General features: G+C 39.9%; 1 protein-coding gene across 7 annotated transcripts in view; it reads right to left on the bottom strand.

Annotated features, from left to right (window-relative positions):
• Window positions 1-17,223, bottom strand: part of WDR37 (WD repeat domain 37) — a 63,675-nt gene that overhangs the window by 4,309 nt on the left and 42,143 nt on the right. For all 7 annotated transcript variants that reach the window (XM_005308078.4, XM_065582833.1, XM_042858858.2 and 4 more), the window contains 2 exons: window positions 2,981-3,115; window positions 2,514-2,628 (listed from right to left, as the gene is read on the bottom strand). In XM_005308078.4, coding sequence (XP_005308135.1) covers window positions 2,514-2,628; window positions 2,981-3,115 — 250 coding nt within the window. The remainder of the gene's footprint in view (window positions 1-2,513; window positions 2,629-2,980; window positions 3,116-17,223) is intronic.

Below are 17,223 nucleotides of genomic sequence, written 5' to 3'. Positions count from 1 at the left end.
GGGAGCCTCTCCACCAGATAAGCACCGCCCCACACCCCAATCCCCAGCGTTGAGCTGGGGGGCCAGGGGCTGAGACTTCCCCAGCAGCAGTCTGTGCGCCTGGCCCAGGGGCTGCCCGAGCTGCTCAGACAGCTCCCAAGCCAGCCACACAGGCTGCTGCAGAAGTCACAGAATCCGTGACTTCCGTGACAAACACGGAACCTTAGCTATGAAGTCTGATGTGGATCTCTCGGAATATCATGAAAGAAAATAACTTTGTTTAGAAAAGCAGGCCTTGGACATAAATAACTTTCTCCAGAAAGTTTCACAATAATTTTACTATGACTGAACAGATCTGTGCTGCTGCTACTAAAGTACTACTAACCTAAAGGAGCATTTACAGTCTAGAAAAATCTACATCCTACAGAGAAATAATTTCAGAGATTTGTAAATATGGTTTCTCCAGAACAGCAAGAGTTCTGAAGGACTTTGTTCCTTTTACTTATTCCCTGTAAAAATGTATCTACAAATTTAACAGCAAGAGCATGAAACTATGAAAAACTTCCAATCCCCACCGCATTTCTATAATCTTAAATATCTATCAAGTAGCATGAAAATCCTCAATTTAAGTATTACATCCTTGGTTGAACTGCTTTGCTGCGATCTGCTTGAATTGCTTTCCTGATACATTTTAGAATTAAAAACAGGATTAATGGTATATTGCAAAATGTTTTTTAGTTATACCAAATACAAGACAGAAACTGACCAACACCACTTCTCTCTCAAACACTGTCCCCTAAGAGTGTGTCTACCCAACAACAAAACCCTGTGACAGAGCGTCACGGAGCCCAGATTAACTGATTCGGACTTGCTCTACAGTGCTAAAAATAGCAGTGGAGATGTTTGGGGTCAGGCTGGAGACCGTTCCACTCTCACTAGGTATCAAAGCCTGCACTCCAGTCCAAGCCTGAATGTCTACACTTCTAAACTTAGTCCTGTAGCATGCGCCCAAGTCAGCTGACCCAGGCTGAGACACACTGCCATGGTTATTGGGGTTTTTTTTTTGCTGTGTAGATGTACCCTAATAGGGATCCTTTGGTCTCACCTGAAAGGTAAGTTCTTCAGCAAGACAGTATCCCTTAAAACCATGCTGGGGCACTGGTAATACTGGCTTATATGAAAGAGTATCACCAACTGAATCACCAGCACCCTGGGTCCTACCTAATTACTGATCTTGCTCAACCCAGAAGTCTTAATCTACTTTTGTTTTTTAAAAAAAAGTATTAACAAAAGTTATTTTCTGTAAGAAAAATAATAGCAGCCTGTTCAGTGACATCCCAATGGCTCTGCACTCACAAGCGATATGGCTTTGGTTTCTGATCATTCATGCTCTTAACCAAGAAGGGTTAATACTATTGTGGAATCATATTAGTCTCATTGTTGGAGAAAAATAAGGTCTCACAACAGCTACCCCTCAAATCAATTAGCAAGCAGTCCTAAACAGAATCCTTGCCATCCCTCAAATCACACGGATCTGTGGGCTGAAGCATCAAAAAACCAAACCAAAATACTGACACTTCAATACTCCCTTCCCTGTTCCTTATGGTTAAGCTATTCTTAAAACCCTTCTTTTAAACTGTGCAGCACTGTTTTACAGCTGTTGCATTCCACGCCCAGAGTGGGCTGCATTTCAGTGGCAAGTGATGTGATTTCTATACATGTACCTTGCAGGAATGTTGTGAGATGCAGAGTTTGTAACATGCTTTAAGGTCCTATGGAATGCTTGAAAGATGCTATAGAATTGCAGTATTAAGCAAGTTTACTCTAATTTTAAATGGTAGCTATTATTAGAACAAGTGACTATAAAAAAATGGCACCTTACTACTCAGATCTATTTTGTGTCTATTATCAGTCATACTAGCTAAATTTTTCATGACTGTTTTTACTACATTATTCAGGTTAACACTACAGCCCCTAGACAAAAGGAGAGAAAAATGTTGGGTTTTTTTTTTTTAACCTACACATCAACTCTATTGCCAAGTCCCAAGTACAAAATGGATACTAGCACAAGCATGGGAAAAAAATATCACTATCAAAAACTTCAGTTTGCAGGATGGACAGCAACATTTTTTTTACTTGTAAACTAAACAAATGTAATAAGCAATCACTGAGAGACCTGGAACTTCAAGATGTTATGTAGTCAGTCATTTCTCAGAGCAGATCCATGTTCTAAGATATGCTCTACATTTAGACTTCAAGTGGTATTTAAGCATTCTTCACTTCATTTATAACATTGAAAAAAATCAGAAACACTTCAGCACAGAGAAGTCAAGGTGAAACCAGGTAAACTGAAGATATACATCATACATATTTTGTGGATTCAGTAAAAAAAAAAAAAAAAAATTACAATATATTAATTTATCCGTTCCAAAGTTTGCAAGGAGATTTACCCAAATTTAGAAAACTCAAAATGTTTTGTATTAAATGCTAATTTTCAGTAACTGATAACATTTTCAGTCCAGAAATTCAGCTACCTGTCTGTTACTGCGAGGGAGCCGTGCTAATCGCACTCCTGACATGTCGAATAATCTAACCTGACGGTTGTCATGTGGAAGGGCAATGATTCTTTGGCCAACACTTACATTAATCCTGCACAGAAAAGATAAAAGTAGGTTATGTACAAAACTGAGACTGACAAATAGGACTTGACAGTACAAGTCTGAGTTCATTGACAGTGATGTGGTTGAATATTTACTATTAAATTTAACAGTATAATGAGTATATTACAGCTAAGTTTTTTTTCTTGGAATAAGCTTGATCATCTATGGCACATGGATGCACAATTACCACCAGAAATTCCAGGAAAGCAAAATGATCTACTTTTTAAGAAGGCTTTTTACAAATCCAACCCAAGCTTTGTTTTCACTCTTGATCATTGAATTTTAGTTCAGGTTCAATACATTTTAAACTGAAAACTTTTAAGGTTAACTCAATTGTTTACCTGTTCACTGCAGAGTCTGTACGGATAGTAGCAATAGGAGATCTCATATTTTTCAAGTCCCAGACTTTTACAGTACGGTCATCACTACCCGAAACAACATTGTCACCCACTGTGAAAACAGCTGATGTCACGGTGCTAAACAATTGGGAGTAAAAAAGAATAATAATCAAAGCTTCAGGAAGAGCTAAGGAACCTTGATTTCAAGTTCTTCTGTTAACTGTTCTTATGTTCTCTTAAATGTGTAATTTGCAATAGATAATTTTAAACCAAAGTGACTAAAACTTAAGAAAGTCTTCAAGTGAAAGACATGAGACTTTGAATAAACTGTCAGTGGAAATCAGGGAAGCCAAGTCACATGGGACATAAAGTTAGATTGGACAAAGCACTAGGGAAAAAAAATTGTAGAAGAAAATGTTCCACTGGTACAGATAGACTAGAGAAACTACCTGGTCATAAGAACCGCCATACAGGTGAGACCAATGGTCCATCTAGTCCAGTATCTTGTCTCGAACAGTGGCCAGTCCCAGAGCTTAAGTAGAAATTTTGGAGTGATCTACCCCATCCTCCCCTTGCAGTTTCTGGCAGTCAGAGATTTGGGGTCACCCAACCACAGGGTTGCATCCCTGACCCTCTTGGCTAATACCCATCGATGGACCTACCCTCCATGAACTTATCTAACTCTTTTTTGAAATCAGTTATGCTTTTGGCCATCACAACGAGTTCCACAGGTTAATTATATGTTGTATGAAAAAAATATTTCCTCTTGTTTGTATTAAACCTGCTGCCTACTAGTTTCATCAGGTGACTCCTGGTTTTTGTATTGTGAGAGAGGGTAAATAACACTTCTCTATTCATTCTTTCCACACTATTCATGATTCTATAGACCTTTAACATATGTCCCTGTCCACCCTTGTCTCTTTTTTAAACTGAACAACCCTAATACTTTTAGTCTCTCCTTGTACAGAGGCCATTCCATGCCCTTGATCAACTTTCTTGCCCTTCTCTGAACCTTTTCCAATTCTACTATATCCTGGTGGGGGGCACTGTGATTTATATAGTGGTATTATGATATTTTCTATCTTATCCCTTTCCTAATGGTTCCTAACACTGTTAGCTTTTTTGACTGGTGCTGCGAACTGAGCTGAAGTTTTCAGAGAACTGTCCATGGTGACTCCAATATCTCTTTCTTCAGTGGTAAAAGCTAATTTAGAGCCCATGTGTATATATGTGCAGTTGAGATTATTTTCTCCAATGTGCATTACTTTGCACTTATCACTGTTGAATTTTATCTGCCATTTTGTTGCCCAGTCACCCAGTTTTGTAAGATCCCCCTGTAATTCTTCAGTCAGCTTTGGACTTCATGATCTTGAATAATTTTTTTATTCGCAAACTTTGCCACTTCACTTTTCACTCCCCTTTCCAAATAATTTATGAATACACTGAACAGCACAGGTCCCAGTACAGAGGACCCTCCTGTTCACCTCTCTCTCTTGAAAGCTATCTTTTGTTTCCTATCTTTTAACTAGTTCCTGATCCATAAACGAACCGTCTGTCTTACTCCATGACTGCCTAGTTTCCTCAAAAGCCATTGGCGGGGATCTTGTCAAAGGGTGGTTGAAAATCTGAGTATGCTACATCAATTGGATCACCCTTATCCATTTGCTTGTTGACACCTCACAGAATTCTAATAGACTGGTGAGGCATGACTTCTCCTTATACAAAAACTGTGTTGAACTTTTCCCCCAATAAATCATGTTTATCTACATTTGATAATTCTGTTCTTTAGGGGGGGAGGGATAGCTCAGTGGTTTGAGCATTGGCCTGCTAAACCCAGGGGTTGTGAGTTCAATCTTTGAGGGGACCACTTAGGGATCTGGGGCAAAATCAGTACTTGGTCCTGCTAGTGAAGGCAGGGGACTGGACTTGATAACCTTTCAGGCTCCCTTCCAGCTCTAGGAGATAGGTATATCTCCATATATTACTATAGTTTCTACCAACTTGCCCAATCTTCCATCTCTAATTTTAGTTATCAAATCATAACATCTCTAATGAAGACCTCTGCAGTCAAGCTGGTCATCTTTCCAGAAGATAAAGTACTAAAGTATTCATTAAAATGGAATGAATACTACATTTCTAGGTAAATTGAGAACATTTTAATCTCCCAAGACCCAAGTTTCTATATTTTTCCTGCCAAACTGAATTTTTGTACTGCTTTAGTCATTTGTATTGTCCACATCAGGAAGAAAATTAAGCTACTTTAGAGATGTCAGATGATGTTAGAAAATGTTTTAGTTTAAAATATTTTTAGATTTTATTGTACACACATGTAAGTGTAATGGTATATAGACACATTTCAGATACTACTAGAAGATTTGACATCAGTCATTAGTTTTCTCCACTTGCTTTATAATCATATAGCAAAAGAAATGGTAAATGATCATACTGGACCCAGTCATTTACTGATACTTAGGATCTGACCCATTATACCTAAATCTGTGATATGACAACAAAATATATATGCATATATTCACACACACACACACCCCTTAAAGGAAGAACAATGCTGCCAAGAAAGGTAAATACAGAATGTCTAATATATTGCTGAACGCTAATGGAGGATGATAATGTTATGAAAAGTGACCATAAAGGAATACACATTTAGTTGTTAAACTTGAAATGACAGATCTCAGGGGTTTTGGCCTATTTCTTCAATTTTATTTCATTAATACATACACAAATTCTCAACTAAAAATTTGTTGGCTAGTTTCCACCTATCCAATGTGCTCAAGGCATTTTCATCCCTCTCCTAAATCATTAAAGTATGCTTCTCAGCTCAGTTTCCATGGATGTGATTTAATGACCTATCCTGTAGCTGAGGTCAGGCACATCAATTTTTTGGAATTTAGTAATTTTAATTTAAGATGTCAGTTGTTCCTGTCATTTCTGGTGTACTGTGAGAATTTGATTTCATGTCTATTCAGACTACTGATTGAGATTAGCACTATCCAGGTCACAACGGACCAGTTTACGCAAGCCCTCTTAATTTAAATTGACATCAAATTAAACTCTAATTAGGACTCAACTCCACTGTATTAATGATACAAAGTTTCTTAATGCACTATTAGAGTGCAACTAAGCTATCCAGGGAAATTTACACAGCATGAATCAAAGGTGTTCACAACCTAATCTTCAGAACTCCATGCTCCCCAGCACAAAAATAGCGGCATCTATGCACCTACACAGTACTTTGGGGTCACAAATACCGAAGACACAATCTGGCTCCCACTGACAAGAGCAAGATGGAGCCCTTGGACAGCAAAGTAATAGGTGCCCTAGATGACTGGGATGAATACCCTTTCATGGTAAAATTACTTCACTATTGGGCTAGAGAGTTTTATATGGTACATGTCTTTTCCATACCATGCAACAGAGTTAAACAAGTAGAAAATCTTTCCTCCAAAGTATAACCTACAAATATATGGTTTCTGTACGATGCTACACTAGCTCTTTATGCAACCAAGAGACTCCTCGGTAGTAAGTTTGTCATAAGGTTTCCCCAAAAGCCACCCAATGAGATTTTTCCCCCTCCACCACATGAACCGTTCCCCTCCTGGATCTCTTCAATGGAGAGGCAAAGAGAGTACGTTTCAGACACATGTAGTGGGCCCATACCAGCTGACTTGGGCTTGTGAGGCTCGGGCTAAGGGGCTGTTTAACTGAGGGTCCCAGAGTCCAGGCTCCAGCCCAAGCCTGAACATCTAGACTGCAATTCAACAGCATGGGCCAGCCACAGGTTTTTAATTGCAATGTAGACATACCCAGAGAAGCTGCAGTTGCCACCACCTCCCTGCAGACAGACAACAAGCAGTAAATTATCAGCGCTTAAACTACTGCTAGATAAACAAGTTTACTAAGAACCAAGCCTAAGTTTCTTTAAGGTGGAACGCATTCAGTGAAACATTTAAATTACTTGTAAATTAAATTCAGAAATGGGTACAAATAATACCATTGGCTTAAGAGTGTGGGCCGATGCTGCGCTGTTCTCATACAATTCAAATCATAGCTCATTTGAAACTTCCTACTATTCCAATTTGGGGCTTTTTTTGATATGAGACTGGTAAAAATCACATCAAACTGTAAGGTTCTTTAATTTAGACAAAATAGGAACAACAAAAGCCAATGTTTTTCAGTTACAAACTAAAACAGAACTTGAACTCAGGGGGTTTGCTGAAGCAGCCAGTTAATGTGTTAGCACCGAAGATTTGGAGACCTAGAAGTAAAAAATAAAAAATTAAAAAAAAAAAAAAATCAAGATTTAGCTGCACTGAATACAAAATATTAATGTAAAGAAAAAAAGGAAGAGATTAAGTAACTTCTCACTTTTTCTGTTATTACTGGCCTTTAAGTGGTTCTAACCAAGTTAAAACTGTAGTTAACATCCCCTTGGCTAAATTAATAAAACGCATCAACAAAAGATCATTAGACCCCGTGTTAATGGAATGCTAAAAGACATTAGGTTTTTAATAACTCAAAAGGATGACAGGCATTGTAGGACAAAAAACTGGCAAAGAGGCAGTCGTCTTATGACACCTTAAACTGTGGGTCCCACAGGGAGTTTGGTGTGCTACTACTGTTCTCCAGGAAAGCTTCAGACTCTGCCAAACCCCAGCAAAACTCATTTATCTTGTCGTAGCGAGCAGCCGAGCATATACTTCCAGCTGACAGCGTGGCACTTTCTCACCACACACCACTGCCTGATCTGGAACATTCTGCTCCCTCCGTGGGTCTCAATCAACGGAAATACTGTGATGCTAGCACTCCTCATTAGGACTAACAGCTGTCTCCCCAGTCACACAGAGACACAAAACTATTTTGCATAACAATCTGCTGAAATTTCACACACAGGAAAAAAAATGATGTTGAAAATGTTGGACCATGAAATGCTGATACAGTATGCTTTTTGGCACCATATCAAAAAAAATTAACACTATCGTTTCCTTTATTTGCAGTACACACTATTTTAGAAAGTGTTAAACATAATAACAATAATACAGCTTTTCATATCGAGGAAGATGCCTGTATGGTCTTGAAGACTAAATATTTTGTGAGAAGTTATGACCAGATACTAGGGTTTTGTTCAGGCCAGCCAGTTGAGTTTCCTTCTGCAATTGGACTTACAAAGACAGACAACCTGGACATCGTGATTAACTGATTTATTGCTATTTAATAAATAACTACTCAGAAGTGTTATTTTTATACAAATGCAGTATAGTTACAGTCGGTCGGTCCCAGGATATTAGGGAGACAAGGTGGGTGAGGTAGTATCTTTTATTGGACCATTTTGTGCTGATGAGAGACAAGCTTTCGAGCTTACACAGAGGTCTTCTCTTGCTTACTTTCCCCAGACCTGAAGAGGAGCTCTGTGTGGCTTGAAAGCTTGTCTTTCTCACTAAGAGAAGTTTGTCCAATAAAATATATTACCATGTTTATATAAAGTACAAGTTATAAAACCTAGAAACATGACAGTTGAAAAAAAAAAAAAAAAAAAAAAAACATTTTCTCTTAGATAAAAAGAAGTATTTCTCATTGCACTTATTCTCTAGATAAATTTAGACTAGAACCCTTCTAGCCAAGCTGGAAGTAATTTTTTTTTTCTAATAGCAGCTCCAGCACAGGACAAACAAAAAACTATTTAAAAAGTAAAAAAGCCAGTGCACATCTACCATTAACCATCAGCTGAGCACTCCCTATCTGACCATCATAAATTAAAGGCTAGGTGATGACAGTTTGAATACAACCCAATAGTTATACTCCCAAAATATCCTAAACTTCCTCCTTTGTCACTTATTTCCCCACTGTTTTGTCACCCCAGTAGTACATCCCTGATGTGTTACTGCCCCTTTACATGTCCTATTAGTAAACTGTAAGCTAATCAAGGCAAGGAACCCATCTCATTTTATTCCTGTCATGAACACGTTTTTAAAGTAACCACACAATTGCAACCCTTCCAAAAAAAACCTAGGTAAGTTCATGGAGGATAGGCCCATCAGTGGCTATTAGCCAGGATGGGCAGGGATGGTGTCCCTAGCCTCTGTTTGCTAGAAGCTGGGAATGGGTGACAGGGGATGGATCATTGATGATTACCTGTTCTATTCATTCCCTCTGGGGCACCTGGCATTGGCCACTGACAGAAGACAGGATACTGGACTAGATGGACCTTTGGTTTGACCCAGTATGGCTGTTCTTATGTTATTAGCATTTCTTGGCTCATTTTCTAGAGTCACAAAAAAGGCTCTCTTTTAATGGTGTTTCTAGCATGATTGATTCTTATTCTAATTCAGATAGTATGCATTACTGGTTATTCCATAGTATAGCAATAAGATACGAAATAATTATTTAGAACATAAAGGAGATTTCCTGTAACAACTCCTCCATATACCTAATTTTAATGCAATTATAACAAATGCTGTACACCACTATTATAGAAAATGACTATGAAAGCACTGAGATTATTTATTTGATTATGCTCTCTGGACAGACATAACGATGTAAGAAAATGTCTAGTTAAAAATTCAGTGTAATGCGCCCAGTAAAAACCAACATTACATATTTCATTATTTAAAAGTAGAGAAAGTACAGTTAGACAAATTTAAATTCTAATTATAAATCTATATATCTCAAATTATAAATTTGAAATAATTTGCTAAGTTTACATTTTAATATTTTCCCCATTAGTTTGGTGACAACAGTAATTTCCCACTGTAAGCATTAATTATTAATTTCAAATTAGTTTGGTTTACAAACCAAACTGTGTTGTACTATTACAGCAAAAGTGATGACAATTTTTTATTTTCCTTCATTTGAGTTATTCCAAGTCAGCTGAAACGAAATGAAACGAAATGAAAGGAGAGAAATGTGTCCATTTACTGACAGGGGAGGAAATGTATGATCTTTTCCATTCATGTGTATCTCAAATATCCTAAATCAATTTAAAATCTTATCAAATGCCAAAATGTTGGTCCACTTATAAATATTGTCAAAACTGGTACAAATAGAGTCTTTAGCCCACCTGCTGGTGAGGCTTAATGGGCAGTAACTGTCTCAACTGTCAGTTTCTTTTTATTGCAGTTGCAACGAAAAACTAAAGAAACTATTATGGCCCAACTCTACAGAGAAGATGGGGAAGGGTGAGCACATAGGGAATATGTCAAATACTTGTAGTAATTCTTGTCAGAAAGCAGTAGGAAAATGATATTCCAGAGCACATACTGTATTAGAACCCAATATAAAGACTCAACATCTCCACAGAGGACTCTAAAAAGGCCATAAAAACTAGGTAAACAAGCTTGGAAATTATTTTTACACAAGTGCGTGGGAAGAATGTGCAAGAACAAGTAAGATACCACAACTCTCAATACCGCACTAGAGACATCCAAGATATGTTGGCCATACTATCCAGAAATGTCAGGAAGCTATCGGGGAGACACCCTAAATTTGGCAAGAGTCAAAACCATACTGCTAAATATACAGTGTATAGACAACTTGATACTGCTGTTTTGCAATTTGCAGTTGTCTTAAGTTAGCATCACTGCACATTATCATCTGCACATGCATATGTCTAATCTGTGAATGAACATCTAGAATTTATATGTACAAGTTTAGGACCCTGAAAGTGTACATGGAAAATCTGACTCTAGAAGTTTCAGGGTTCAGGGCTAAGAACTTATTTTCAGTGCTCAAAAAAGTGTGCCAAGTTCTTTACAATACAGACAAAAATACATAGTCCCTGTCCAGAACACTTAATCCATTTACAGATGAGTTGTGAAGCAGAGTAACAAAAACAAACAAAACGAAGGAGGAAAGACGAAGGGTTACAATAATAGGATCATACAGGTATTAATTAGGGGGTTTGAACAGAACATGAAACCAAACATTTTAAGAAAAAAGAAAAGTTACATATACGAACACTTGACCAATTTCTTATGGATATTGCATTAACAGAGAGGGTCTTAATGAGGATATATGAGAAAGTAGTCTGGCAAACCAGTCCAGGAGGGCATTCCATGCACAGGGACAGTAAGTAACTACGCAGTCACAGATGAAGGAGAAATGGAGAACAAAGCCTCAATGCTAGCATCACTAGCAGAGTGGAGGAGTGGGAATAACCTCGAGAAGTAGACACACTTTAACCAGTTGTATTGATGTCAACTTAAATCTGACTTTGCAATGTTTCGTTTGTGCATAGGCCTTGTCCAGGTCCTCTGCACAGAGGTGAACTTCATTCAAAAGCACATAACCAGCAGATATTTCCAGCAAGGTTAGGAATTACATTTTAGACACATTCATTTGGAAATTTTCATTGAGCAAATACTGGCTGAAGTCTCCAATATCCAGGATGGGTGATATTGGACTTTTGGTATCAGAAAGTAGCTGGAAAAATACACAACACTTTGTAGGTAGCATGGATTAGACATTTTTTGCAAGAACGGAATGGATTTTTCCATCATTTGATATTCCAGATAGAACTGTACTCACATGAGCTTGGTGGGAGAAAATTGTTGGGCTTTCCCACATGCTGATTCAGTATCCCTCAAAAATATTTAGCACCCACAGGTCTCCAAAGATTAGGGCCAATGATGGTAGAAGGTTGATTATCCTCCAGGTCAGAAACTGATTGCTTACCTGTTCTATAACCTTTCATGAACAAAGGGTTGGTACTGCTTGGGAGCATGGGGCTGGAACCAACAAGGGTTATTTGCAAGACGTTCTGGACACCCCTGAATTCCTACTACTGCACTAGGCGCAATTTTAATTCTAAATACTGAAAAAAAGACAAGGGTTGGATGATTGCACCCAGCTGACAAAGGGTGGCTTTATTAACATGTGTCTTTCAAACCCCAGAAGCAGGTCTTCTACAAGAAAGAGGAGGTTTTCTAGTTTCTGCTGAAATTTTTGAGACAGCCCCAAAACCTGTAGTCAATGTACGCCTAAAAGCATAACTCCAAGGCAGCCACTCTCATTTTTGAAATATAGGCATCAGAAGCTGCCTCATTTGATATTTGTTTCCAGTCCCCTCATTAATAAGGGTTTTTAAAGTCAAATTCTCTTGAGGAAATGAAACTCCCAGAGTTTCACAATTTCTCTTTTCCAATAAAGCTTGGTATTTTTTGCTTAGACCCACCACAGAGAATTATTATACTGTCAAACAGGAAGAGGGGGTCACAATTTTCTGACAGTTCCAAACTTTCACAATTCTCTCCCTCACGAATGTTCCTCAGTTCCAGTGTGATTTTATTAGCTAATCTCTCCTGAAGAGCTAAAGATCCTGTAATGATACATTGGGAATCGGAGATAGGAATTGAGTACAGACAGCTACATAATATTGCAGCTGGAGTATGAAAATAGGTAAGCTGGTAATGGGAATTACATGATTTCAAAGGTCTGACCTCTGACTGTAAAACAACGGAAGCATTTGTCTGCATGCACTGTCTTTGAGGTAGCTATACTGAATGATGGAAGAATTGGTAGGAGCAGACTGGAAGAACTGTCACAGATATGAGGAGTTAACATGTACTTTGAAGGATCAAGTGTGCCTCATTTCTGTGAGGAGTTCTGCAGTTTGCATCAGCAGATGCACACGGAGGTAGTCTTGTTATAGGGATTGTCAGCAGTCTGGCGGCACACATGACTTTGGTCTCTGGTACATAGTGAGGGGTACGCAGAGGCAATGTTTCTGCAGGAATCCTCAGGTCAAGGGTAAAGGCAGGGTTTGTGTGGAGTAGGCAGGCTCAGTGTGAGTCTGACAACTCACGTTGACTATGCCTAACCTAACCCCAAGTTTTGCCTTAGAGTTAAGGTGTTAGACTTTGTCCAAGTGCTCAAGTACTCTGTTCCCAAAGCAGTCCATAGCATCTGTAAGGGTGTGGATGTTATTGGAATGTTGGGGTATCACTCGAAGAGGGCACAGTAAGATTGAGTTGTAGAGTAGCATGTGCCTTAACTCTATTTCCTGGTTTTCAGAGGTGCGAGCATATCTGAATGAGTCCTGTGAGGGCTTGATACACTACTGAGCAACCTTAACTCTATGTTAAAGTTCTTTGGCATTTAATTCTCTTTGTTTAAAAAATAATTTTTTTTCCTCAACAGCCCCATCGGTCACAGCCCAGCTCTTCCTCTCCACCACTTCTGGCTCCTTAGCGATGATTATCCAGGTAACTGAATGCCACTGGCAGTATGTTATTCCCTTCACTGTTCCTGTATTGTTTCCTGTTTCTCCACTTGTCCCAAACAGCCTAGTCCTCCCTTCTCAACCCTCATCATACAGAGGCTGGTGCTGGAATGCAACTTGTAGGCTGAAGTGCTAAAGTGAGGAGGCAGGTATAGTGCAGGGACAAGCAGTCAGTGGGGACATGTTTTGAAAGAGGACAGAGCTTTCACGGCATGGGTGCAGTGAGGAGTATTGAAGGATAGTGCTGAAGCCCCCAATATCTCCCACTGAACTGGTCTTTTCCCTCCCTTCTACCCCACTCTTCCCTGCACAGTTCCAGTACTTCCAACATTCTCATTCTCCTCCTCATTTCCCCTTCCAAATGCTCAGGCAGTGCTCCAACTCCAATATTCCCTCCATCATACCTCCACAATTTGAGTCACCATGTGGATTTTAGAGCACTCAGCAGCTCTCATTCAAGTCTTCTGACTTGATACGAAACTGTATTTTAATTAAGAAAAAGAAAGTTACCTTTTCCGTAACTGGTGTTCTTCGAGATGTGTTGCTCATGTCCATTCCATTTTAGAGGTGTGTGCTCGCCACATGCACTGGAAGTTTTTCCCTCAGCAGTATCTGTAGGGGACCAGCTCTGGCGCCCTCTGGAGTGGCGCCCGCATGGCGCGTTATAAGGGGTGCTGCCAGCTTCCCCCCCCACCAGTTCCTTCTTGCCTGAAACTCTGACAGTGGGGAAGGAAGGCAGTCATGGAATGGACATGAGCAACACATTTTGAAGAACACCAGTTACATGAAAAGGTAACTGTCTTTTCTTCTTTGAGTGCTTAATCATGTCCATTCCATATTAGGTGACTTTCAAGCAGTACCCCTGGAGATGGGTATGAGTTCACGGACGCATAGATTGCAACACAGCTCTGCTGAACCCAACTTCGTCCCTGGCCTCCTGAGTGATGGCACAATGTGCCGTAAATGTGTGAACAAAGGACCATGTTGTGGATCTACAGATGTCCTGGATCGGGATGTGCGCCAGGAAGGCCGCCGAAGACACCTGCGCTCTCGTCGAGTGGTCTCTGACAATCAGTGGTGGCAAAACCCCCACCAGGTCGTAACAGGTCCTTATGCACAAGGTAATCCAATTGGAAATCCTCTGCAAGGACACCGAGTGACCATTCTATTCGCTGTAGCAATGAAGAGTTGAGTTGATTTACAGAAAGGCTTGGTATGTTCTAAGTAGAGAGCGTCAGGATCTCCTGAGTTGCTTGAAGGGCCTCAGGCGTCACTATCTGGAGTCGCAGGCAAAGCATGGGGTGGGCTGCACCGCTCAACTTGAGCTGGGACCCGACTTCCTGAGGGGAACGTTGAGTTGCCCGACACGGGTCTTGGCTCTCCCCCTGCCCTTTCTGTTCCTTGCGGGAGGCAGGAGATCTTCTCCTCACAGTCTTTTTTGGCTTCTTAAGCGGAGCCATGGAGGGAGACCGGTGCCAGCTCGTGGACGGCACTGCGGGAGCACTACGCACGGAGGTCACACTCGGTGTGGAGTCGGACCACTGCTCCAGTGCCGGAGCGAGTGCCGACTCCATTAGGAGTGCTCTTGGACGGATATTGAGCTCCATCTTCATCCTAGGTTTGAAGGACTTGCAGATACAGCACTTGTCACTTATGTGCCCTTTGCCTAGGCACCTTAGGCATCTGATATATGGATCGCTGACGGGCATAGGCCGTTTGCAGCGAGCGAAGGGCTTAAAGCCTGGGGACCGGGGCATGTCCCGACCCCCAGCTGGGTCCTGTCCAGGATTAACGAAGAATTCAAGAACTACTACTAAGGATAACTAAGAAACTACTAACTATATAACTATTTTACAGCATTTCAAAGTTCGCAAGAACAGAGAAAGAAAAAAGGCTAGCCAAAGCAGCAGACATTCCAGCACCTTCACACACTGCAAGAAGGAACTGAGGACGGGGTGGGGGGGAGCCGGTGGCGCCCCTTATACCATGCCATGCCGGTGCCACTCCAAAGGGCACCAGAGCCGGTCCCCTACGGATAATGCTGAGGGAAAAGACTTCCGGCACCAATGCATGTGGTGAGCACCCACCCCTAATATGGAATGGACATGAGCAAGCACTCAAAGAAGAACTAGAACATACAAAATCAACATGGCACATATTAAATGAATTAAAAACTGGTTAACCGCAAATAGGGAATCATCAAGTGGTTTGTTTCAAACAAGGTCCTCAAGGACTGGTTCTTGGCCCTATGCTATTTAATATTTTTATCAATGACCTGGAAGAAAACAATATCACTAATAAAGTACACAGATTATCAAAATACTGGGGGCATGGGAAGTAAAGAAGAGAACAGATCACTGATACAGAGCAATCTGGATTGCCCGGTAAGCTGGCTGCAAGCAAACAATATGCATTTCAAAGCAGTCAAATGTAAAGCATGTAGGCCATACTTACAGGATGGGACTCCTATCCTGGGAAGCAGGGACTCTGAAAAGGACTTGGGGGATGACAGTGAATAATCAGCTGAATACAAGCTCCCAGTGTGATGCTGTGGCCAAAAGGGCTAATAAGATCCTAGGAGCATAAACAGAGGAAGAAAGAGGAGTAGTAGTAGAGAGGTTATTTTACCTCTGTATTTGGCACTGATGAAATACTCCAGTACTGTCGTCCACAATTCAAGAAGGATATTGAAGAATTGGAGGCGAGGGTTTAGAGAAGAGCCATGAGACAGATTTTAGGACCGGAAAAAATGCCTTATAGTGAAAGACTCAAGAAGCTCAATCTGTTTAGTTTAATAAAGAGAAGGTTAAGAGATGACTTGATCAGTTTGTAACTAGCTACACAGAGAACAGAAATTTGATAGTAGAGGGCTATTCAATCTAGCAAACAAAATGCAATGGCTGGATGCTGAAGCTAGACAAATTCAGACCAGAAATAAAGTGCAAATTTTTAAACTGTGAAGGTAATTAACCACTGGAACTCCTCACCAAAACAGATGCATTCTTCGGAAGTAAGACTAGCATTTTATCATGTGCCTAGGATATCAAGTCTGGAAGTCTGATTTAGTTACATTTGAGAATTGCACCTACTGATTTCTCTTAATTACGTCTGGTTTACATGGATCAAACATGAATGGTAGTCTAATTTTTCATTATGTTACCCTTTTGAGAGAGAGAGAGAGAGAGCGAGAGAGCGCAAAAATTCAAGAAGTATTTTTAATGTAGAGTGCTTTTATAAAAATGTAACATGCTCTAGAATTAGCTTAGCACATGTGCAGCATTATAATAATTCAATGTTCAACTTGAAAGACTTAGGATAGCTGTCAGGAAACATGTTAGCTGCAATTTATGATTTTAAAGATGCTCGAACAAAAATCATGTGACATTATACTTTGAACACAAGTGATTTTAAAGACGGTTTTCCTTCAATAGGGACAGAGAGACTGTACTTTTAAACCATGTTACATTTTGAGTTTTAATATTGTGCTGAAAAAAAGCTGTTTATGGTAACATCTAGTTTAGATTCCCTCTCTCATACATCTTTCCAATTTTTTTAAACAAGCAGCTGCTTGATGCATAAACCTATCTAAAACAGAGAAACTGTAGTGTCAGTCCTAAGTGGCTAAAGCAATGGATGTTTGAGGAGAATCTCATTCTGGTTTGTTTTCTCTTTTCCTAAATTTGGGACTCTTCTGGAGGCTGAGTGCCCAAGTATTGTCATGGAACATTTTCAGCATTTAATAAAGGATTATGGTGCCATCTGTTGGAAGATGATCTGAAAGCAGTTTGAACAAAATATTGCAAGTATTTAACTGTAGGGCTCTGTGATGAACACTCTACATGGCATAGGTAAGAAGGGTATTCAGAATACCTCGGAATTATAATCTTACAGAAATTCACACTTAGTCTCAGATTACTTACTATCTCCTACTGATTAAGATGACCAAGCAGATGCTAGGCCCCACCTGAACAGGAAGTGCAAAGTTTTACTCCCACTTTAAGATAAAAATGACTGA

The sequence above is a fragment of the Chrysemys picta genome, chromosome 2, assembly GCF_011386835.1.
Source record: "Chrysemys picta bellii isolate R12L10 chromosome 2, ASM1138683v2, whole genome shotgun sequence".
NCBI lineage: Eukaryota > Metazoa > Chordata > Testudines > Emydidae > Chrysemys > Chrysemys picta.
This window is presented reverse-complemented; position numbering and strand designations above follow the sequence as displayed.